The sequence below is a fragment of the Carcharodon carcharias genome, chromosome 3 (assembly GCF_017639515.1).
Source record: "Carcharodon carcharias isolate sCarCar2 chromosome 3, sCarCar2.pri, whole genome shotgun sequence".
Taxonomy (NCBI): domain Eukaryota; kingdom Metazoa; phylum Chordata; class Chondrichthyes; order Lamniformes; family Lamnidae; genus Carcharodon; species Carcharodon carcharias.
In genome coordinates, this window is record NC_054469.1 from 75,143,889 (window position 1) to 75,170,102 (window position 26,214).

Below are 26,214 nucleotides of genomic sequence, written 5' to 3' on the forward strand. Positions count from 1 at the left end.
GATAATAAACTAGCAATGCAAATATCACATCTTTCTTCTGAGACAGTTTTCAAGATCAAGTATATTTGAATACTCTGACTGCTGCCAATCTTGTCAAGCAAGTCTAAACGGAAACATTAGACAACTGGTTCAAGCCCCACAATTACACCGAATAAGGAAACGTATGTTGTGCTCTTCTTGATTGTGCACAATTCACACAGAAAAAGAAATCTGGCACTGCATACAACCTAAAGCAACCCCAATCAGTTGTGCCTTCAAAAAGTATCTGCTTATTCAACATGAACATGCCATATGTCAGATTTCAAAGTTCCTACTGAAGCTCAAATGTTGGTGAGTTTTGATCAAATCTGATCCAGGACGTCAGATCCTCATTAGTTCTTGAAACAGTCGAATTCAAAACTGATCAACACTTTGAGACAATAGGGATCAATTCACATGCCAGGAAAGCAGCCATAAAACAGAACAGCCGAGCTCTGAAACTGGAATGAACACACTAACATTTCATGTTTAGCATGGAGCTCCTTCCGAATTTGAACGTAGGACAAACTGATATTGTCCTATAGAATCGGAGATATGCTGATTGACATATACTGCAAACAAATCAATATCAACATCAAGATAGAAAGAACCAATGTCACAGAAAATACTCAGGTGCACAAAACATATTCCATAACATATGAACATACAAATTAGGAGTAGGCCACGTTGGCCTCTCGAGCCTGCTTCACCGTTCGATAAGATCATGGCTGATCTGACTGTAACCTCAACTCCACATTCCTGTCCACCCCTGATAACATTTTACCTTCTTGCATACCATAAAATAATCAAGAGGGATGAAGCAATCGAAAAAGTAGTTAACAAATCAAAGAAACTTACATTTACTGTGCACTCTTACAAGAAACCACGATGATTAAACACAATAGTCCAGTCTCCACAAAGATGTCAGAAAAAATGACTGCATAAAAAACATCAGGTACAAGGCTAGCAAAGCTGTATTAGTTGCTCCTTTTAAAATTCATTTAACTCACCCAATGTTTCAGCATTTCAATTGAAGATCCCATCTAGTTTTTAGAGATACCATTTATGAAAAAATGTTTTTAAAAAAATCTTCCTATTGTTCCCATTGTAAATCAATAATCGCCCTTTTATCTTTTCTAATATTCACAACTGTTTTTGGTATGAACTCCACTCTTCACTAGTTTGTTTCTTTGGATTGAGCTATACAAGTTTTGTGACTAGCATGCAGTCTGAACTCCACCAACTCCCAGCATGGTTCCAAACATAACTGTTTTTGTAATGTTTTGTATTCTTTAAGAACAAATTGCGGATACTAAACCCCGCATTATACATACAATCTTCTAACCCATCTCTCATTCTAAGCGCCTCCTCCTGGTCCTGCTAGAGTCCAGTTCTTCACTCACCCTTGCTCCAAAACTCTTCTGTTTTGCCACCTACATTTGGCATCATTGTCTCAATCTTTCTTGATCCAATTCCATTTCTTGTTACCACTTATTGAAGGCCCTACTCCCAGCCAGAAGTCCATTTTTAACCTCTCCCATTTCAGTTTTCCACCACACTTCAACCCTGACTCCAGCTGGCACCCATGCCTATTGTAGTATAAGGGTCTGGCATATATAGGGTTAAAATGGGACTGTGTACAGTACCACCCGCAGTGATAAGAGAACACATAAAACGTACCTAGGGGTCAGTCTAGTGTTGGACACAGCTGTGTGCACAAGCATGGAGTCAGCTCCTAGCTTTAACTCTTTATTGTATATTTGTACATAGTTCTTGTAGTTAATAAATACATACAGTTAACCTACTTAAGACTATGAAGACTTCATTAAGACCTACCGAATGGTATTCAACACCCTACAACATGGTGGCAGCTCTTGGAAAATCCTAAAATCTTAGGGGAGCGGGAGCAGAAATTCAAAAGCTGGATTCTGAGCTAACTGAAAGCACCTAAAATGAACACACACAGAGAGATCGCCTAAGAGAAGCTCTATGGCAGAATTGGAAGCAGAGGACTGAAGAAAACAATTCCACTTGTGCAACTGAGGACTCCAGAAATCACGTGGAGATCCAGTTTGAATACCGATAGATTACATTGTCAAAGGACCTTGCAAAGGTGAGTTAAAAAATTATGTCATTGGCCAGAACAGGTTTAAAATCGTTTTTTGGTCTTTTAAAAGTAAGAGCAGCCTATTTCTGAAAGCACCGCAGCCAGCTGGATTCCTGAGTCAGCGCCTGAACAAGTGGCATCTGAGCTCACTCCAAAAAAGGGGGAAAATTTAATTAATTCGGAAACATTAAAACTGAAAAATCAGCTTTAAAAACTAGCAAAGGCAAGATTTCAATGCTGTTGCGACCCTAAAGCATTGTGCTGAAATGGAGAAGTCTGCAGCTAGTTGAGCCAGGCAGCTTTATTTAAAATCTTTTCAAGGCTGAGTGCAAGCACCATTGCACCAAAACCAGCAAGCGTGGCTAAACCTGTTGTCTTCAAATTAATGGTGGCACCATCTTGAATTACAGTAATTTCTAAAAGCTGAATCTACACTTTAAAATTTTTAACCATGAATCAAAAATCCAACTTATCAGGTCAGTTTGGATTCATCCAAGGGTCAAGCCTAATGAAAAATTGCGTCCTGGAAAAGAGAATTTTTAAACTACCAGAGTACATCAGGTCTAAGGAGAGTCATAAAAGCCCAGATTAATCGCTTAAACTGGTTTCCTGAACCTGACTAGATAATCCTAATGCAGTGCATGAATCCTTAACCAGTTTTGATGAAATATAAAAAGCCTTTTACGAATATTTTAATCTTCAACTTATGGAGTGCATAGAGCTTAAAACGAGGCTTAAAACCCGGTAAAGCACCAGAAGGACAAAGACAATACTCGATTAAACCACATGAGGGTGGCAGAGAGGCAGGGGAATTTCCAGAAGTTTCAAAAATATATAGTTTTGGAAAGCCTGAACTGCAACAGCAGGTGGCAATACGGAGTGGGCAGCTGGCTGTGAATGAAGGAAGGCTAACTGATAAAACACAAAATAAACAAAACTTGCAAAAGAAAAATGAAATAAGGTTGCAAAGTGCTTGTATCAGAACTGAATTGGAAGATTTGAAACTCAAGATTCAAGATGAGTATATCCCCTTGAAATCACATGAGACACTGAAGTTGTCAATGAACCAAACTATTCAAAATCTGAGTGCACAAATTATTACAGAGCTGAGGAAAATGGCTGGACATTTCGAAGAAATCTTGGAAGAACATTACATTTCCAAGGAGATACATGAACAGATGAAAATCGAGAACCCGGAATGGCAAGAGGAAGTAGAAGTTCTCACAAGAGCGCAGGGAGCCTCAAAAACAATTAGCAGAAGCACAATTGCAGAATGTGAGCTTGAACGATAGCACAGGAAAAACTGATCGGTGTAGAGAATCAACTTTCAGGTACAAAAGGTGCATCTGATAAAGTAAGATAAGAACTAATCAGAACACTGGAATGTCACTCACAAGTAGTAGAATACTTGAAAGAGGACTTGAAACGCTTCAATTATGAACTTGTAGAAACAAATTCAACACAAAGGGATCTTCAGTTAAAACCTGATGAACTTCAAGCATCAGAAGTCTCTAATAAGCATCATGCATAATGCCAGGAACAGGAGAAGGAATTGCTGATGAATCAGAAGAGTTGTTTGAAAGCAGAATTAACAACCAGAACTGATTAACTTCTTGAACTTCAATCCAATCTGAATAACATAAAGGATGAGATGCGCAGTATGGATGAGCAAATCCAACTTTAAAAGCAGACAAGGTGAATGGATTCTGAAAAGAACTTAATGCTCAGGTAAAGTTGTTAAACTTATATACAAGAGTTCCGCAGATAACTCTGACAAAAACAACTCAACTTACCAGAGTAGTTGCTGAGCTGAATGGAAACATTCACAAGCTTGAAAAACAACTGGAAAAGAAAGTAATTAAAAATTTGGCTGAAATTGTGAAACAAGTAGGAATGAAGGTTCCATTGTTAAAATGTGAACTGCCATATACGTCATGGCGAACTGCATGGTGAAAGAGGAGGAAAAACGCAATGGGGATGAGCACAGACCCGTCCACTCTGGAAAAAATGGGATAAATCAATAACCATTTATCACCTCAGCCAAATCGACAACAAGTGGTTCAATACCAAGGAATGGTAAAAGAGGATAAAAAGATAGCCAGATGCCAGAACAAGCTCCAAATCAACAGTTTACCTGCAACGACAGAACCTACCACTCCTCTGACAGTGGTGCGAATGAGATATGGAAGTATTATAAGGCCTCCAAGACCACCTGAACCTAAGAACTCAGAGACTTTATGGGGGGTGGTGGGGTAGTAACAACGATGTAAATACAGGGGTGAGCTAGAATAACTTGAAATACATAGGATAAAGACTTCAGGGGAGATGTAATATAAGGATCTGGCACAATTGCATTAACGTGGGATGGACTACAGTACCGTCCACACAGGGATGGAAGAGAACAAATGACCTGCACCTAAGAGTCAGTGTTGGACAGAATTGAGTGCACAAACAAGCATGGGGACAGCTCCTAGCTTGTAAATACGCACATAGTTCTTGTAGTTAATAAATACATACATTTAACTTACTTAAGACTACGAAGACTTCATTAAGACCTATTGAATGATATCCAACACTTATCTCCACTTAGTGAATTTCCAACCTGCACACCCATCCCACGCCACCTAAAAAATAAGCACGCACACAAAAAAGACAAAAACAGAATCAAAATGGGGAAAAAAACGTGAGAAAGAAAAAAAGGTCAAACCAAAGCACCCACATGCAGTAAACAAAACAAACACGTACATTATTTCCATTGAATTTAATTGAGCAACCCTAAGAAGGTGCACTGTTTTTATGAAATACTAGAAGCTGTAACCTCATTGCTCACAAAATAAATGATAAACATATGCTGAAGTGACAACTCAATAATTCACACGGAAAACATTAGGAATGAGCCCACAGATGAAGATACCTATGACACACAGTTATTCTATACCAGAGATTTTTTTGCTAGAACTGGTGAAGTTAAAAGAGAGTGTCTCAACATTTGGGGCCATATATTAAAAATTCAGGCTTCAGAATGCACACAATTTTCTAATCATTTATGAAGCTCTAGGCTGGAAATGCAGTGTCAGAAAATGATCGTTGCTCCCAATGCAGTTTCCTCTACATTGGAGAGACCAAATGCAGACTGGGTGACCGCTTTGCAGAACACCTTTGGTCTGTCCACAAGCATTACCCAGACCTCCCTGTCGCTTGCCATTTCAACACTCCAGCCTGCTTGCATGCCCACATGTCCGTCCTTGGTTTGCTGCATTATTCCAGTGAAACTCAACCCAAACTGGAGGAACAGCACCTCACCTTCCGACTAGGCACTTTACAGCCTTCCGGACTGAATATTGAATTCAACAATTTTAGATCATGAACTCTCTCCTCCATCCCCACCCCCTTTCCCATTTTCCCCTCCTTTTTGTTTTTTCCAATAATTTATATAGGTTTTTCTTTTCCCACCTACTTCCATTATTAAGTGTATTTCCATCCATTGTTTTATCTCTACCTTTTAGCCTATTTCGATCCCTTCCCCCCACCCCACTCCCCACTAGGGCTATCTGTATCTTGCTCGTCCTGCTTTCTACCCTTAATTAGCACATTCCTTTAGATATCACCACCTTCAACACCTCTTTGTCCTTTTGTCTGTGACATCTTTTGGTTATCTCCACCTATCACTGGCCCTCTATCCAGCTTTTCTTGTCCCACCCACCCCCCCCCAAACCAGCTTATATTTCACCTCTCTTCTATTTTTACTTAGTTCTATTGAAGGGTCATTCGGACTCGAAACGTTAACCGTGCTCCCCTCCGTGGGTGCTGCCAGACCTGCTGAATTTTTCCAGGTATTTTTGTTTTTGAAATGATCCTTTATATTAGCACCAGCAATTTACCCTCTCTTCTCTTGAATGCAAAGACTCGTGCAGGGGCCGTAACTTACTCAAATGGGCATTTAGACAGAGAGCGCTAACAGGGTATTCAACTCGGCATGAGTGAGGGAGAAAAATTGTTGCCAATTTCAGTCATCAACCATTGCAGGAATTTCCAGCAAGTATCAACTGATATTGACCAAGAGCAAGAATTGTCTCTCATTTCCCCCTCTCCTCACTTTCTATTCCCAGATGACAATTAAGCATTAAACCAGAGGAATTTGGCTGGCACCCCATATTTTATTTTCTATAAATTTGAAATAGTCTAAAACTCTGTTGACAGCATCCTAATTTGCACCTTATCCAGTTCATCCATCATCCCTGTGCTCACTGTCCTGCACCAGCCCCTGGTTAATCAACACCTCGATTTCAGAATTCTCATCCGTGTTTTCAAATCCTTCCATGCCCTCACCACTCCCAATTTCCATAAGCTCCTCCAGCCCCACAACTTTCTAAGGTAGCTGCCCTAAGGACAATGATAGAGGAGGAAAAACGCAATGGGGATGAGCACAGACCAGTCCATTCTGGAAAAAATTGGATAAATCAATAACCATAAATCAATAACCCCAGCCAAATCGCCAACAAGCGGTTCAATATCAAGGAATGGAAAGAGAGGACAAAAAGATACCCAGATGCCAGGACAAGCTCCAAATCAACAGTTTACTTGCGTCATCCAAATTCTAGCCTCGTGATCATCCCAAATTTTAATTGCTCCGCTACAAGTGGCTGTGCTTTCAGCTGCCATGGTCCCTTAAGTTTGGGAATTCCCTCCTGAACCTCTCTACCTCCTTTAAGACATTTCTTAAAACCTACCTCTTTGACCAAGCTTTTGGTCATCCGAGCCAATATCTCCTGATATTGTTTCCTATGAAGCACCTTGAGATGTTTTACTACATTAAAGGCACCGTATGAACCCAAGTTGTTGTGAATATGAATGGTTTAGTGTCACACAAAACTATCAGACTACAAATTTTTTTTTGCACCATACCAAAAGTTTTCCCCCTTTAGGCTTTCAATATAAAGCACACAAGTCAGTTAGAAATACTATTAAGTCTAATTTTTACAAAGTAGTTGTTTCCCAAATAACTGTTCAGCATTCCATGTCCAGACTTTTGCCAATGTTATGGATAGCAGCTGCTAGGTCTGGAAGTCACATTGGACAGGTCATCCTCTGAGGAACATGTATAATTCTCATGTATTTCTCCCAATGCCATGTCCCTGAACTGAGCTGTACTACTTGGGAGTAAAAATGGGCACTAACCAGCTCCCGTCCTATGGAGCAATACATATATCTTTGTTATAAAGATGGTATTTTACTTATAATAACAATTCAAATAAAAGTTGAACACAAACATGTACAAGCATTAGGACTGTAGATGAAAATAAGCTACTTCAAGTGCCTCTTAACGCAATGGGCTTGGATTTGGCAAACTGTTTAACTTGCATAAATGTGTTATGCATGTGAGCAGGATCAGTATACTTACACCCGACAGGAAAAGATCTTGGTATAAAAGTACACAATTCACTTAAGATTCATCATCAACTGCATTAAAAGATAGTCAGAGCAAACGAAGTACTACCGGGTGACTGAGTATAAAACAAACCAAATCTTTAGATTTCCAGCATCTGCAGTATTTTGCTTTTAGCTTAAACCAAATCTTTGTCCTGTTCATTACTTTAATTAGACCTAACTTAGAAAATTCAGTCCCCTTACATACTAGATTATCTAGAGGCTTTGGAAAAGATTCAGGTGAGGGCCACAAGAATTTTGTCTAACATTTTAGCTAGCCAAGTAGGCTTAAAAAACTGGATCTATTTACTTTGGAGTTATGCAGACATGGCGTGTTGCAAGTATTGAAGTGACCAGAAAGGTGCACACTATTTCAATTAGATAAGTTAGGGAGGACCAGGAATACATCCCTAAGTTACACTTGAGCACAACAAGGTTAGACGTCAAGAAATTATTTTCCCAGAGTAGATTCAGGGGCAGATAGTGGCATGATGGTAATTTCATTGGACTACAGGTCGAGTATCCTTTATCCATAAATCTGAAAACATAAAAAAAAAAATTCATCGACCTTTAGTGCAGGAAGCCTAGTTGTTTGTCTGCAAAACCTTGTGATTTTTGTGGTGAACATGTCAGAAAGAAACTTCAGACAGATACCCTGTATTTATTATTCGATGATACATCTTACTTTTCTAGACATTTTATTTACTTCAGACTATAGCTAGCCTAGGCTTAGGCTATTGTAATGTAAGTTTATATTGGTATTCTAAAACCAAAGTTATCTGCAATCTGACATGCAATTGGCCCAAAGGCTTTGGATAAGGACACATGAACTGTAGTAATCGAGTGGCCCAGGCCTCTGAGAACATGGGTTCAAATCCCACCACAGCAGCTGGTAGAATTTAAATTCAATTTATAAAATCCAGAATTGAAAAGCTAGTCTTAGTAATGATGACCATGAAGCTATCAACAATTATCATAAAAAACCCAACCGGTTCACTAATGTACATTAGGGAATGAAATCTGCTGTCCTTACCTGGTTTGGCCTTCATGTGACTCCAGGCCCACAGCAATATAGTTTCCTTTTAACTGCCCTCTGAAATGGCTGGGCAAGCCACTTCGTTCAAGGGAAATTAGGGATGGGCAACATATGCTGGCCTTGCCAGTGATACCTAGATCCTGAGGGAGTAAATAAAAATAAACTATTGGAATAAGTTGTTTGCTCGTGCAGAGAGTGCAGAATTGCTGCATATCTTCATAGGGGTTTCTGTCTGGAGCAGAATCATGGCTGACAAAAGTTAAGTGGAATTAATGTAAGTCATGGTCAACATGGCTTCCTGGCTGAGCTTTAGTTGCTGTATGATGTTGGGAGAGGAATTTTCCTATCCTCAAATTAGATTTGCTTTTTTTATATCTGTTTCTTTGCCTCTGCCAGGAAATTACAGTTGCTATTGTTAACTATCATGGTTAAGGCACTGAAACTGTCAGGCAAGCTCAATGAACCAGCTTATCTTTTCTTGCCCATTACTTTTTGCGTACTTGCAGTAATATTTCTGGGTGCACTGCACTATGTTCAAGTTTGGATAGAAAGCTCCTCCATGATGAAAGCACCTATCAACCCTCACCAAATAGTCTCATGCATGAGGAAATGCACTTTGATTACATGGTGTCTCTAGAATTGTGATTATCTTCAAGACAGGATGGATTGAAAGTAGATAAATAAAAGCTAATATTTTCAAAGAAAGGCACCTCAGGGTTCAAAAAACTTTGAAAATCTGCCTTAGTTTTACTTTATGATCAAAAAGAGTTTGTACACATGCCTTATTTAGAATACTTCTTTGGCAACCACAGTATATTGGGCATAATGGTCAGCAAATTACTTTTGGCTTAAGTCTACAGGCCCCCAGGTATCTGGGCACAATTTTGTATAAGGAGTATAGCTAGATACAGGATTGTACAACCCAAATGATCAACTGTAACTTAAAGAACAAGTAAGCAGCAAATTCTATATCATATGTACTGAAATTCAGCACAATTGATTATACGCTTTAAAATAAACCTATGAGCAAACTTGGTTACTGTTAAGTTCCTAGGTTTTGATGATAGCTCCTGCAATTTAAGTCAAAAGAACCCTTTACAGCCTCCTCCTGGGGTCACCAGTATCACACATGCCAATCTTCAGCCAACTGGATGCACTCTTAATACGTTCAAGAAACAGTGGTGGAAGGCACTAAATACAGCAAAAGTCATGGATCCTGGAAACATCATGGTTGCAGTGTTGAAGACCTGTGCGTCCCAAGCCAAGCTGTTCCAACAGAGCTACAACACTGGCATCTATGTGACAACCAGCTCCACCCTAGTCTACTGTCAAGAAGCAGCAATGTGAAGGAAGGTATCGTTGACAATGTCATCATGCAGCACTTATCAATAACCTGCTCACTGATATTTAGTTTGGGTTCTGCAAGGACCACTCAGCTCCTGAACTCATTACAACCTTGGCTCAAACATGGGCAAAAGAGCTGAACTCCAGAATTGAGGGGAGAGTGACTACTCTAGACATCAAATCAACATTTAACTGAGTGTGGCATCATGGAGCCCTAATTAAACTGAAGTCAATGGGAATCGGGGGGGAAACTCTGCAGTTGCTGGAGTCATAGCTAGCACAAAGGAAGATGGTTGAGGTTGCTGGAGGCCAATCATCTTCATCTGCATCATTAATATCGTTCTCTCCATCATAAGTGGACATGTTCACTGATGATTGCAGTGCTCAGTTGCATTCGTAACTTTTAAGAATGTCTGTGCCTGCATGCAGTAAGGACCGGACAACATTCCGGTTTGGATTGATATATGATGAGTAGCATTCACATTACTAGTGCCAGGCAATGACCATCTCCAACAAGAGAAAATCTAACCAGCACATCAACAGGATAACCATTGCAGAATTCTCCCATCACCTTTGAGGGTGGGGTTATCATTGGCTGGAAATTTAACTGGATCAGCCACATAAATGCTGTGGCTGCATGAACAATTCAGAGGAATTCTGCAGCAAGTACTCATCTCCTGACTTCCCAAAGCCTAACCACCATCTACAATGCACAAGACAGAAGTGTGATGGAATACTCTCCACTTACCTGGGTGAGTGCAAAGCAACCTTTTTTTATAGCACCCCATTCAATACCTCCATCACTAGCAGAGCATGGCATTACTGTGTACCATCTGCCAGGTGCATCGCAGCAACTTGCCAAGACTCCTTCGACAGCACCTTCCAAATCTGCGACCTCTACCATCTAGAAGGACAAGAGCACCAGGTGCATGGGAACACAACACCTGTCAGTTCTCCTCTAAGTCACACACCACCATGACACGGAAATATGATCGCAGCTCCTTCAATGTCACTGGATCAAAATTCTTGAACTCCCTTCCTAATAGTACTGTGGGTGCAGCCACACTACAAGTTCTGTGCACTTCAAGATAGCGGCTCACCACCACCTTCTCAAGGGCAATTAGGGATGGACAATAAATATTGGCCTTGCTAGCAATGCCCATATCCCAACTTTCAAGTTGGGAGATATTATTGTGCTCAAGGTGCCGATTGAAATGTTTGAAATTCAGTATCTCAAATGGTCTACTTTTAAAAAAAGCATGAAATGTATACATGAACAATGAATGTGAAAAACACGCTTAAGCTTGGGTGATGAAACCAGTCTTTGTAGTTCCGAAAAACTGGATTTTTCTTCTAATATTTAGTCCCTTCTTTTCACACTGTGTATTCCAAGAATTGACTGAGAAGATTTCACACAGTTCAATGTGAACAAATTAATATTAAACAAGGAACCAAAAGAGAGACTATATTTTGATTGGAATTAAAGTTAGCGTGGACAAATCTATGAATCTCTCTGCTTACTGTCTATCTAGTTAAAAAGAAAAAGTCAATGGAGTATGGCTTGCATTAGCACAGAGATAGTTTTAATCAAGAGGTTATCTTGCTGCTGTATGAGGTAGTGCTCAGAAACCACCTCTACTTCTAGATATAGCTTTAGTCACAAATCATTTCAGTGAACTTATTGTCCTTCAGGTTACAGAGGCAAGAATCACGTCCACAATGGCGAAGCATTCAAATATCAGGACTGCAAGTTGAGAATTCTAATTTAAGAGTATGAAAGAAATTAAATACAAGATTTTAATAAAACATTGGGAAAACAATCAAAAGACTCAGCAAGCAACTACATCTGCTACTTAGAGGAATGAGGCATGATGGAGGATGGGTAGATTGGATTGAGATCAAAATAGGAAGGAGTTAGTAGCAAAACAGTTCTTCAAAATTGTCCAAAAAAAAACTTACAATTTAGGAAGCTAGAAAGAGGAAGTTGGCTTACAGTGCTACAGCCAAAGAAAAATGTATTTCAAGCATTAGGCAGTTCAGGTGCCAGCAGCATCCATATATGCACAAATGGTTAGCCCTATGATACAACAACCATGAAAGATACATAATACAAATATCATATAAGAAAAATCTAGCTGCTACAAGATAATTTGATCCAAGTAGCACCAGCTGTTTTTAGTTCCACTTGGACACAAATGATCAGCTAATGCCAGAGCTTCCAGATCCCAATGGGGCTTTTGCCAAAAAGACCTTGCATGTTCTTAGGCAGCATTCAAAAATCTGTTCCTGGGTTCTGCCATAAATTAAATTAATCTGAGGACAGAAGTTTTACAATTATGCCAGTTTCCTAAATAATCTGTCAAAGTTGAATATCATTTGGATAATTTTTTAATGTATTATATCTTATATGTAGTTTTCCATTTAACATGACTCAACAGTTAAAAAAAGCCTGTGCCGACTTAGATCCTCAAATGGCCATGGACTTGTATAGTTGAACTCTTCAATTACCCTGTTGTTCTTTCCTGATGGCACTCTCTCCCCCCACCCCACCCCATCCCTCTCCAAGCAGGAGTTAGTCAGGTTGGAAATCTATTTTAAGGCAAGCTACAGCATAGTGGAAGCCTAATGGGGAGATGGTGGCATAGTAATGTCACTGGGCTAATAATCCAGAGGTTAAGGCTAATGTTCTGAGGGCATGGGTTCAAATCCCATCATGGCAGCTGGTGGGATTAAATTCAGTTAATAAATCTGGAATATGACCCTAATCTCAGCAGTGGTGCCATGAAGCTATCATCAATTTTTATAAAAATCCATCTGGTTAACTAATGCCTCTCAGGGAAGGAAATCTGCTGTCCTTAACTGGTCTGGCCTACATGTGATTCCAAACCCACAGCAATGTGTTGACTCTCAACTGCCCTCTGAAGTAGCCGAGCAAGCCACTCAGTTTCAAGGGCAATTAGGGATGGGCAACATATGCATGTAAGAATGAAAAAAAAATGCTTCCAACAGTGAGATCAGGTGTGAATTGGCTAAACTTGAGTCAAAAGTCATCTCTGGAAGTCTTCAAGCTGCAATGTTGACTGCCATTTCATGATAAATTAATTGTTTTGAAACTTTCAATGAGAGAAATGAAGTTAAGAATTTGGTTTTGATTTTTCAATAAAGGTCAGTGTTCCATTTAAAATGGGGATGCAAGTGATACATTATCATGCTAATATTAGCTATGGGCAGCTTGTGGATCTTTCTGATTCTGCTTGACTAATCTTTCAACCATACTCAACATTTTGCCAGAATCTAATATAATTAATCTTTGCTCATAATCCTAGTCTTAGACCTCCTATAAAATGGCATGGATTTTATGGTTTAAATTCAAGCTTGATTGGATGAAGTCATTTGAAACAGCTGCTAACTAGGAAAATGATCTGATCAGACTGAAACTAATATCTGATATCACCTTGGAAGCAGTACATTAAGGGTTACTTCACAACCAAAAAGACACATGCAAAGTAGGATGATTTGGCACAATTTAGTTGAACATGTTTAAAACAAGTATTCCTCACCAAGTTACTTCAATTAATCATTGCAGTTATTAAGCACTTTTCTGGGTCATGAAAGCATAGTGCATCCAGCCTGATTTGCTATTTAGGTACACCTGACATCAAAAGTTATCCTTGGATGCTATACAGAAAACATGTTTTGAAGGATGATACTTATTCAGCTGAAGGCACGACCACCAAATGTAGACCAATTAAAATTGGGGATACTCACGAGGCCAGAATTAGAAGAGCAGATACACAAAGGGTTACGGAGCTGGAGGAGATACAGAGATGAGGGGGTTGAGGCCATGGGACGATTTGAAAACACGATGTCAATTCTAAAATCAAAGAGTCGTTCGGCCAGGAACCAATGTAGGCCAGTGAGCACAACGTGTTGATTGAACAGGATTTGGTGCGAGTAAGGATACGGACTGCATGAGGATGACCTCAAGTTTGTGGAGGTCAGAAGAAGGCCAGACTGGAGTGTGTTGGAATAGTCAAGTCTAGAGGTAACAAAGACATGTGTGAGAGTTTCAGAAGCACATGAGTGGGGAGGGCAAAGTCGGGTGATGCTACCCGACGGTAGGTGGTCTTGGTGATGGCACAAATATAAGGTTGGAAGCTGATCTCGGAGTCAACAATGACATCAAGGTTCTGAACAGTCTGATTTAGTCTGACAGTTGCCAGGGAGATGGACGCAATCTGTAGCTAGGGAACAGAAATTGGACCAAAGACAATGGCTTCAGTCTTCCCAATATTTAATTAGAGGCAATTTCTGCACATTGCTGGATCTTTGATAAACAATCTGATAATTTAGCAGCAGTGGAGGAGTTGAGAGAGGTTGTGGTGAGATAGAACTGGGTTTCATCAGTGTATATGTGAAAACAATTACAGTTTTTCAGATTATGTCACTAGGGTGCAACATATAGACGAGAGGTGGGAAGGGGCCAAGGAAGATCCTTAGGGATGCCAGAAATAACAATGTGGGGCTGGGAATTAATGTAATTGCAAGTGGCTTTGATTAGATAGATAAAAATTGAATCAAACAAGCACAGTTCCACCTAACTGGACGACAGTGGAAAAATGTTGGAGGAGAATGGTGCGATCAACTTATCGAAGGCTGCAGACAACAACTTATAATTATACAGCAGCTTTAACATAACGACAAAACAAGGCACTTCACAGGAGCAATTATAATTGGGAATGCACAAGAGGCCAGAATTAGAGAAGCACATACATCTGAGAGAGTTGTGTGGTTGAAGGAGAATACAGAGATAGTGAGGAGCAAGGCCATGGAGGCCTTGAGAATGTTAAAATCAAGACATTGTTTTATCAGGAGCCAATGTAGGTCAGCATGCACAAGGGTGATAGGGGAATGGAACTTTCTGCAAGTTAAGATGTGGGCAGCACAGTTTTGGACCTTAAGTTTACAGAGGGTAAATTGTGGGAGACCAGCCAGGATTGCAATAGAATAGGCAAGCCTAGAGGTAACAATGACATGGATGACAGTTTCAACAGCAGACGAACTGACCAAGGAGTGAAGTCAAGTGATATCATAGAGGTGGAAATAGGCAGTTTTAGCGATGGCATGAATAAGAGGATGGAAGCTCATCTCAAAATCAAATGTTGTGATCAGACTAGCTTAATTTCAGATTGTTGCTAGGGAGAGGGATAGAGTCGATAGCTGGGAAACAGAGTTTGGAGTGGGGGCCCAAAATAATGGCTTCAGTCTCCCCAATATTTAATTGGAGGAAATTTCTGCTCAGGTCATGCTGGATGTCAGATAAGCAATCTGATAACTTAGCAACAGTGGAAACGCTGAGAGAGGTGGCAATGAGGTAGAGTCGGGTGCAGTCAGCGTACATGTGAATACTATTGCTGTGCTTTCGGATGATATCAGCAAGGGGCAGCATGTAGGTGCGAAAAGGGACAGGTCAAGAAATAATAGTTTACTCTTGTTGGGGTCACACAGGATCTCACTTGTTACTTTGATAAGAGCTGTCTCAGTACTCTGGCAGGGTGGAAACTTGTTTTGGAGGTATTCAAGCATGGAGTTCTGGGAAAGATGGTAATTTATTTGGGATGTGAGAACATGTCAAGGACCTTGGAAAGGAAAGTGAGGTTGGAGATAGGGCAGTTGTTTGCAAGTTAAGGAGCTGGTTTTTTTGAGGACAAGAGATAACAGCAGGTTTAAAAGAAAGAGGAGCAGCACCTGAAGAGTGAGAACTGTTAATAATTACTTCTAACATGAGGAAGGGAAATTAGATGGTCAGCAGTTCTGGCTAAGGATTTTTCATTCTATTTTAGTATTACTCAAATCGGTTTCCACTCCATAAGAATGCTGGAGAGCAAAGTCAATGGTAAAATGATTTCATCCCTGCACCATACTATGGAACCACCAGAAGCTGATAGTCTCAGAATTGTACTGTAGGTCTAGGACCAAGCAGGTTATAGAGTGGAAATTCTCTTAAAGCCTAATCTCATTCCCCAAGTGGATGTTTCGTGGCTCAAAAATGAGCAAATTTACTTTGTGCATATGCATTGTGACATTACTAAGCAAAGGCACTCAGATCAGATTTTGGACATGAAAGAATGAACTGATTGCCCAAATCTGAAGTAAACACAAGATCAACCACTGGCATATGAACATGCCAAATAGAGCTTCTTAATGAATGTAGAGGGCCCCACTATCAAAGTTTTCAATGATAAAGACCTGAGGGACCATAGTGTCAATGTGGTCAACTCATCATTCAACCACCATTCAACATTAACACCTACACAATACAAAAATAAAAGGCCTTCCTTAACAAAAATCAGCATCAGAATGAAACCCAAGCAGATTTTATGTGGGATGAAGTACTTTACCAAAAAATGTCACTCTTGATACTAATTAATTGCTGTTCACCAAATTGTATGAATTAATAAAAAACATTTTTTTTACTTTACTCTTTCATGAATGTGGGTGTTGCTGGCAAGGCATGGCCAGCATTTGTTGCCCATCCCTAACTGCCCTTTAACTGAGTGGCTTGCCCAGCTATTTGAGAAGGCAGTTAAGAGTCAACCACATTGCTCTGGGTCTGGGGTCGAATGTAGGCCAGATGAGGTAAGAACAGCAGATTTCCTTCCCTACAGGACATAAGTGGACATAAAGGACAAGATGATTTTTACAACTATTGATCATAGTCGTCATGGTCACCGTTACTGAGACTAGCTTTACAATTCTAGATTTACTAAGTGAATTTAAGTTCCATCAGCTGCCATGGTGGGATGTGAACCCATATCCCCTGAGCGTTAGCTAGCATTACTAATCCAGTGACATTACCACTATGCCACTGTCTCCCCCTCTATAAAAGAAAGAAAGCCCCAGCGATGTAACAAGCAAATTATATTAAATTGTCAAGGTCTTCCTGGCTGAACAAGGAACAGTAATGCTAATATCAGTTATTGCTAATTTTTTTTAAACTGTATGTTAGAGTATGGTTAATTTTCAGACCGCAAGATAAAGATACTTCATAGTTCAAAGTAGACATACTTCAAGAAGGCCTCATTCAGTTTGTGTGGTCAATCACTGCCACTGTACTTTGGGCCCTGTACAGTTCAAATTATTTGGCACAGATCAATGTTTAAATTGAATGTGGTAGCCTGATTCAATGTATGTGATGTCACAGAAGGAGGCCATGCAACCTATCATGTCCAAGCTGACTGAGAAAGAGCTACCCTGTCTAATGCTAATTTCCAACTCCTGGTCCGAAGTCCTGTAGGTAATGGCACCTCCAGCACATCCACGTGTTTTTAAAACGCATTGAGGGTTTATGGCTACCACCATTTCAGGCATGACCCCTACCATCCTCTGGGCAAAACACATTTCCCAACTGCCCTGTAATCTTTCCACCAACTACTTTAAATCTAAGCCTGGTTATTGAGCTCTCTGATAACAAAAACTATTTGTTCCTACCCATTTTATCTAGGTTCCTCTTAATTTAATACATCTCTTCTAAATCTCCCCAAAACCTTCGCTGTTCTAAAGAAAATAGATCCAGTCTATCCAATCTCTCATCATTGCTAAAATTCTCCACTCCTGGCAACACCCTCATAAATCTCTCCTGTTCTCTTAAGGTGATCCTTCCTGCAATGCAGTGACCAGAACTGTAAATAGTACAGTAGTTGCAGACTAGCTAGGGTTTTATACAGTTCTAGTATAACCTCCCTGCTCTTACACTCTGGACCTTGAACCTATGAAAGTATCCCATATGCTTTCTTCTGTAACTATCTTGCTGCCTTCAAGGACCTGTAGACATACACTTCAAGGAACCCTTTTCTTCCACACTTCTCAGAATTCTACCATTTATTGTGCATTTCCTTGCCTTAATTGTCCTCCCCAAGTGTATTATCTCTCACATGTCCAGATTCTCCATTTGCCACTCTACTGCCCACCTGACATCTTCCTGGAGTCTACAGATTTTTTCCTTGCTATCAACCACACTACCAATTTTCTTCATCATTTCCTCCATGGTTAAGTCACAATCATTGATATGTACCACGAATAGCAAGAACCCCAGTATTGAGCCCTGCGGAACCCCACTGAAAATACATTTCCAATCATGAAATACATGACCATGACCCTTTGCTTTCTGTTAATAAGCAAATTTTGGATCCAACTTGTCACTTTCCCTTGGATCCCATGAGCTTTTAATTTGCCTTGTGGGAGCTTGTCAAAAGCCTGGCAAAAATCGCTATAGACTATATTCAACACACTATACTCATCAACCCTCTTTGTTACTTCAAAAAAATTCAATCAAGTCAACCAGACACAACCTTCGCTCAACAAATCCATGCTGACTGTCCTTGATTAATCTGTGCCTCTCTAAATAATGATGTATACCATCTCTGAATTTTTTCCAACAGTTTTCCCACCTACTTTAGGCTGTCTTGTCTGTAACTACTTGAATATTCCTTCCTTCCTTTTTAAACAGCAGTAAAACACTAGCAGTCCTCTGCACCACGTCTGTAGCCAGAAGAGGATTGGGAAACGATGGCCAGATTTGGGAGTCCAATCCTTTTTCTTTGAGAGAACATTTGTTCTGAACTCTCTTTAGCTCCTCCTGGAATGTCTCCCTCTGCTCTGACATTGACTTCCTTCACATAGTTGTTTCCAGTCTACTTTTGCAAATCACATCTCATCTTCAATAACCTGGCCTTTCCCCAATTTAAAAGACAAACCAAGAGTATAAGTTTTTATCTTTTTCAATAACTACTCTAAATATAACTGAATTATTATCACTACTACTACAATGCTCTCCCACTGATACCCCTTTCACCAGCCTAGATTAATTCCTTAAAACTAAGTCCAGTGCTGCTCCATCTCTAGTTGGGCTTACCAAGTACTAGCTAAAAAAAAAAGTTCACCTGAATACATTTTAAGAATTCTGCACCTTCTGTACTTTTACACTGAATTTAACCTAGTTAAAATTTTTTCTTCATCATTCCCTCTATGGTTAATGGATCCATGGACTACAATTATGTGAAGGAGCTGGTTGTTCTCAGAGAAGGCTAAGAGGAGATCTGGTAAGAGGTGTTTTAAATCATGAAGGCTTTTGATAGAGTAAACAAAGAGAAAATGTTTCCAATGGCTGAATGGTCTACAATTAGAGGGTAAAGAAGTTGCAGGGTTATGGGAAAAGGCTGGGAGCGGGGCAGTGGATTGTCATTGTGTAAGAGCTGGTGCAGACTCAATGGTGTACTGTTATATGATTTTTCGTTCTGGCCTTTCCAATCTTAAATTACTGCTTCACAAAATAACTCGAATAAAGATTGCCTTTTGTCTGTTTCCCATTTTGCATAACAGCATTTCAGTATCTTCCCCTACCACACCACACACAAGCTTGGAAGACTAGATGCAAAGAGCAATTATAAGCAGGTCGAAAACAACTCAGTCCAAATATTTTGATCCATATCTGAGGATCGTGTTCAAACAATTACGCTCATTGACTTTAAAATCATAAGATTCGTAACACGTATCAAAAATAAAAACAAAACACTTTATGCTTTATTCTACAAACCCTTATTCGGCAATCGGATCAAGGAAACAAAAGCCCAGAGCTACTAAATGTAGGAAAACAAGGGAAGATGCCTGAAGCCTAGGGCCGGCACGTTGCCCATCTGCCTGGTTTCCCATGGCAACGCCAGGCCCGGAGGCGGCGGAATGAAAGGGCTCGGTTTACACCGCGGCATCAAATACAGGGTAAAGGAGGCTGCCTCGGGCAAACAACAGCCGAACAGCGGGGAGGGAGACAGTAGGCAAGGGACCGGCAACACCGGACAGGGCGCCGGGCTTTTATAGTCGTGAAGGACAACGGCCGCCATTCCGGGGAGGCTAGGCTGGGCTCGGCTCCCGGGGAGGGGACACTGTTGACAAAAGGCTGAGGGAAGCACAGTAATAAACGATGGCGGCTGCTCCCCCCCCCCCCCCACCCTCTCTCCGCCCCTCTGCCGGAGGGCGAAAAGATGTCCCTTAACTCACCGGTCACCAGCACGGCTTTACCGGACGGCAGCTTGGAGCGGGAACGGGTGGACACCTCACTCAGGATGGACGACCTGTTAAGAGAAGAGACAGTCAGTGCAGCCGGACTGGGCCTGGAGAGGACAGAGGGAGCACAGCTCCAAGAGGCCGGGCCGGGGCCGGGGCCGAGGCCTCGCCAGCAGCAGCCGCCCTTACCATAGGTTGTTCTCCTCTTCGTCTTCCTCGTCTCCGGCCGGCTGCCGCCGTTCACCCTCCCCACCGCCTGGACACTTGCTGTGCGTCGGTAAGTGAGTGGCCCGTCTCCGGGACTTGCTGGCCTCGATCGGCGCCATCTTCACACACACTGAGAGAAAGGGAGAGTCAGGGGCGGGGAGAGGAGGCGGGAGGAGCCGGCAGACAGGGCGGGGAGAGGAGGCGGGAGGAGCCGGCAGACAGGGCGGGGAGAGGAGGCGGGAGGAGCCGGCAGACAGGGCGGGGGGAGGAGGCGGGGGGAGCCGGCAGACAGGGCGGGGGGAGGAGGCGGGAGGAGCCGGCAGACAGGGCGGGGGGAGGAGGCGGGGGGAGCCGGCAGACAGGGCGGGGGGAGGAGGCGGGGGGAGGCGGGAGACAGGGCGGAGAGGATCGCTTCGGGGATGACTGGATCAGGATGGGATAAAGAGGATAGAATTGAGAGCGAGTGGTCTGATATATGGGATGACTGTGTCTGACAAAGGTATTGGGTTAAAGGGAGGGGGAGCAGTAGCAGGTTTTGATAAAGGAGTTAACATTGGGTTAAAGAACAGCCGTGTCCAAATTTTTGTCTCTGTAAGCTGTATAGACGCAAACCGTGAGGGTTGGCCACATAAAGTTTAAGGCTTATGTTTTCGTACAGTTCCTTGCTGATCCCGGCAGATCTTCTGCTTAGGGTTTCAATTCATCAGTCACTGAGATAGCAGCACTAAAAACAGCTGATTTCCAAACCTCCAGGTCCATACACTTCGAAGGGGACAAATCAGCAAATTGGGAACACACTGAGAAATAGGACTATTTCAGTTTCCATTGCCCATCGTGGCTTTGGGACTGGACTTTGGACAATCCTGTTAATAGAGTGGAGATTTGGATAAATTGGACAGTGCTGTTATGAAGTATCAATGGGATTGGTGGTAGGTTGTAAAGAAATTCTGAAAAATAATTTCAGGTGTTGAGAAATGATGTATCAAAGGGACAATTTTAGGTTGTAAAACAAGAGCTAGACGGTTGATTGGGAAAAGCCATCTTGGATCAGTAATGATGCTGTTGGCTAAAGCAGAAGATTGTGGGTTTAAAACCCATTCCAGAATCTGAGAACATAAATCGATAGCTGAGTGTAGAAATTGAAGGGAGTGATGTGTGGTAGGAGGTGTCAGCTATTCGAAGACACAATAAACTGAGGCCCTGTCTATATGTTCAGGTGGGTGCTCCTAGGGTGTAATTTTGAAGAGCTGTCTAGCTATGACTCATCCCTCAATTGCAACCAATAAAATATTATCTGGTCATTTCATCGCATGGCTGTTTGTGTGACCTAATTGTGTGTAAATTGATTGCTGCATTTACCTACAAAACAACAATTACTGCATTGAAAAAACTTCATTGGGATTTTGAAGTTTATATTTATTTATTTTTTATTCATTGGATTGGGGTGTGGATGTAGTGCCAATCAAGTGGGCTGCTTTGTCCTGGATGGTGTCAAGCTTCTTGAGTGTTGTGGGAACTACACTCATCCAGGCAAGTGGGGAGTATTCCATCACACTCCTAACTTGTGCCTTGTCGATGGTGGACAGGCTTTGGGAGTCAGGAGATTAGTTACTTGCTGCAGGATTCCTAGTCTCTGATCTCCACTTGTAGCTACAGTATTTATATGACTAATCCAGCTCAGCTTCTGGTCAATGGTAACCCCAGGATGTTGATAGTGGGGGAATTCAGTGATGGTAATGACATTGAATGTCAATAGGCGTTGATTGGAGATGGTCATTGCCAGGCACTTGTGTGGTGCAATTGTTACATGCCACTTGTCAGCCCAAGCCTGGATATTGTCCAGGACTTGCTGCATTCGGACATGGACTGCTTCAGTATCTGAGAATTGCGAATGGTGCTGAACTTTGTGCAATTATCAGCAAATGTCCCCACTTCTGACCAACTGATGGAAGAAAGGCCATTGATGAAGCAGCTGAAGTTGGTTAGGCTGAGGACACTACCCTGGGGAACCCCTGCAGTGATATCCTGGAACTGACTGATCTCCAATAACCACAATCACCTTCCTTTGTGTTAGGTATGATTCAAACCAGTGGAGAATTTTCCCCCTGATTTCTATTTACTCTAGTTTTGTTAGGGCTCCTTGATGCCACACTCGGTCAAATGTGGCCTTGATGTCAAGGGCAGTCACTCTCACCTCACCTCGGGAGTTCAGCTCTTTTGTCCATGTTTGAACCAAGGCTGTAATGAGGTCAGGAGCTGAATGGCCCTGGCGGAACCCATACTGGGTGTCAATGAATAGGTTATTGTTAAGCAAATGTCACTTAATAGTACTGTTGATGACCCCTTCCATTACTTTACTGATGATGGAGAGTAGACTGATGGGGCGGTAATTGGCTGGGTTGGATTTGTCCTGCCTTTTGTGTACAGAACATACCTGGACAATGTTCCAATTTGGTGGGTAGATGTCAGTGTTGTAGCTGTACTGGAACAGCTTGGCTAGGGGCGTGGCAAGTTCTGGAGCACAAGTCTTCAGTATTATTGCTGGAATATTGTCAGGGTTCATGGCCTTTGCACTATTCAGTACCTTCAGCAGTTCCTTGATATCACGTGGAGTGAATCGAATTGGCTGACAATTTGTGCATTGCAATCTCCCATGTGATAATGACCAGCTAATCTGTTTTTAGTGACATTGGATCTTTTACATCTACCTGACAGCTTAACCTCTCAACTAAAATACAGTACTGATTTTTGAGCTAAAGGTTCTGGAGTATGATTTGAAGCCACAAACCTCTGACCAACTGAGCTACAGTTAACACTGTAAATGGTTACACACACGAACTTCTATGGTAGTGCCTTTTGTGCTTGGGATGAAGTAGTACTTTATAAGAGTGTTATACCAGATAGTGGGGAGGCAATGGCGTAGTGGTATTGTTGCTGGACTAGTAATTCAAGTCCCCAGGGCTGATCTGGGTATCTGGGTTCAAGTACTGCCATGGCAGATGGTGGAATTTGAATCCAATAAAAATCTGGAATTAAAAGTCGAATGATGAACGTGAAACCATTGTTGTAAACTCATTGTTGATGCACTAATGTCCTTTAGGAAAGGAAATCTGCCATCCTTACCTGGCCTGGCCTACATGTGATGCTTAAATGGCCTAGCAAGCCACTCAGTTGTATCAAACCGTGGCAAAGTCTCAAATAAACTGGATGGTACACCCGGACCACAACAACAAACTGAGCCCTGTCGACCCTGCAAAGTCCTCCTTACTAACACTTGGGGGCTAGTGCCAAAGTTGAGAGAGCTGTCTCACAGACTAGACTAGTCATGCAACGGCCTGATGTAGTTATCTTCATGGAATCATATCGTAAATATTGTTAATATCCCAGACAATTAAGCTCTGATTTCACTGTGTACAATTCCCTCATCAAATAATTAAATTCTGGCACAAGTCTCATTAATTTAACAATGATTAGACTTTGTAAAGGGATACAGGTCTACATTAGCAGCAAAATAATACATTGCATTTTGCACCAACAATTTTCATTTATATAATGCCTTTAACATAGAGAAATGTCATAAAATATTCCAAGAAGCATAATCAAAAATAGATTGACCTCAAGCCAAAGCAGTATACATTGGAAGAAATGACCGAAGGATGGGTCAAAGTGGCAGGGGGGTTATTTTGGCCGATAATTGAAAACAGACACTAAATGGGTACTGTGCTAATAGGACATACCTTTTGAAAATCTTGAACTAGCACAATATTTTCGTTCTAATCGCTGAGCACCATAATTTGCCGAGAGATGCTAAACCAGCCACCTTGTGATTAGTGCTCAAGTGCTGATTGAATGCAATTTTTGTTTTGATTGAATGTAATTTTTGTGGAGCCAGTATAAGTGGGTTCCTGGCACCGACTTCTGCAGATGTGGACTGGTCTGGATGGCACGTAGTGGCATACTGCAAGGACTGACAGAGGTGCACAGGTTCTAAGATGTGGCATGGGAGATCCTTGTGGAAGAGGGATGTACAATATAATACACGGGGATGAGGAGTCCCCTTCATCTGTCTGTCCCTCTCCTGCACAATGCCAATAATCAAGCACTCCCTTTCTTTTAGCGATCAGTGGTGCTCTCCTCCACCAGGATCTGTTAGTCTGCTCTGCCACTGGCAGCTGTGCCTTCAACCAACAACAGCAACAAATTGCATTTACCTGTAATGTATTGGCCCACAGCATTTGTTAGGAGTGTATTCTAATAAAATTTGACAATAAACTATATTTTTTTACTCTTTCGCAGAATGTGGGCATCACTGGCTAGACCAGAATTTGTTGCCCATCCCTCTTTGTTCTTCAGACTATCCTTAAACCATTGCTGTCCATGTGATGTAGCTACATCCACAGTGGAGAGGGAGTTCCAGGATTTTGACCCAGCGACAGTGAAGGAATGGTGATATAGTTCTAAGTCAAGATGGTGTGTGGCTTGGAGGGAAACTTGCAGGTGGTGATGTTCCCATCCCATGCTACCCTTGACCTTCTAGGTAGTAGAGGTCATCGGTACGGAAAGTGCTGTCAAAGGAGTCTTGATGAGTTGTTGCAGTGTATTCTGTATATGGCACACACTGTTACCACTGCATTGTGAATGGAGTGAACATTTTGGGTGGTGGAGGAGTGTCGATCAAGTGGGCTGCTTTGTCCTGGATGGTGTTGGGCTTGTTGAATGTTGTTGGAGCCACATTCATCCAGGTAAGTGGAGAGTATACCATTAGAGTCAGGAGTGGTGAGTTACTGCAGAATTCCCAACCTCTGACCTGCTCCGGTAGCCACAGTATTTCCGGTTCAGCTTCTAGTTAATGATAAGCCCCAGCCTGTTGTTTCTGGGGGTTTCAGCAATGATAATACCATTGAATATCAAGAGGGGATGGTTAGACACTTTCTCGTTGGAGATGGTCATGCTTGGCACTTGTGTGGTGCGAATGTTACCTGCCACTTATCAGCTCAAGCCTGAATATTGTGCAGGCCTTGCTGCATATGGACAAGGGCTGCCTCAGTATCGGAGGAGTTGCAAATGGTACTGAACATTGTGCAATCATCAGTGAACATTATCACTCCTGACTATATGATGGAAGGAAGGTCATTGATGAAGCAGCTGAAGATGGTTGGGCCTAGGACACTACCCTGAGGAACTCCTGTAGTGATGTCCTACGTTGGAGATGATTGGCTTCCAACGACTACAACCATCATTCTTTGTGCTAGGAATGACTATAACCAGTGGACAGTTTTCCCTCTGATTCCCATTGACTTCAGTTTTGCTTAGTTTCCTTCATGCCACACTGGGCCAAATGCTGCCTTGATGTCAAGTCGCTCTTTTTTTGTCCATATTTTGACCAAGGCTGTACTTGGGTCAGGAGCTGAGTGGTCCTGGCAGAATTCAAGCTGACTATCAATGAGTAGGTTATTGCTGTATAAGTGATGCTTCATAAATCTTTCAATGACATATTCTATCATTTTGATGATTGACAGTGGACTGATGGGGTGGTAACTGGCTGGGTTTGTTTGTCCTGGTTAGTTGTTTAATTTTCCACCACCATTCATGACTGCATATGGCAGGACTGCAGAACTTAGATCTGATCTGTTTGTTGTGGGGTCACTTAGTTTTGACTGTTGCATGCCGCTTCAATTGTTTGGCATGCAAGCAGTCCTGTGTTGTAGCTTCACTGGTTGACACCTCATTTTTAGGTATCCTGGTGCTTCTCTTGACATACCTTCCTGAAATCTTCATTGAACCAGGGCTGATCCCTAGGCTTGGTGGTAATGGTAGAGTGGGGTATATGCCAGGCCATGAGGTTACATATTGTAATTGAATAAAATTCTGCTGCTGGAGAATATCCTCTTTGTATATATAAGACACATATTCAAAATCTTGTCACTACATGGTCTTCATTGTAGCGACACCTTGTGACATTTGTTATGTTTTTATCACGCTTTTTATGTTAACTTCTTTCATTATAAATTCT

General features: G+C 41.6%; 1 protein-coding gene across 3 annotated transcripts in view; it reads right to left on the bottom strand.

Annotated features, from left to right (window-relative positions):
- The window catches only part of LOC121276434 (cytoplasmic dynein 1 light intermediate chain 1-like), a 74,369-nt gene extending 53,969 nt beyond the window's left edge, over positions 1–20,400 (bottom strand). The window contains exons 1-3 of one of the 3 annotated variants that reach the window (XM_041184831.1): positions 20,184–20,232; positions 19,989–20,062; positions 4,654–4,749 (exon numbers count right to left, since the gene is read on the bottom strand). Coding sequence is in view for 1 of the 3 variants with exons in the window: in XM_041184829.1 (XP_041040763.1) it covers positions 19,989–20,062; positions 20,184–20,320 (211 nt within the window). In the remaining 2 variants the exon portion in view is untranslated. Of the gene's footprint in view, positions 1–4,653; positions 4,750–8,585; positions 8,613–19,988; positions 20,063–20,183 lie in introns of those variants that run through there. The other 2 variants (XM_041184829.1, XM_041184830.1) reach the window with 2 other exon arrangements.
- Positions 20,401–26,214: the final 5,814 nt, after the last annotated feature.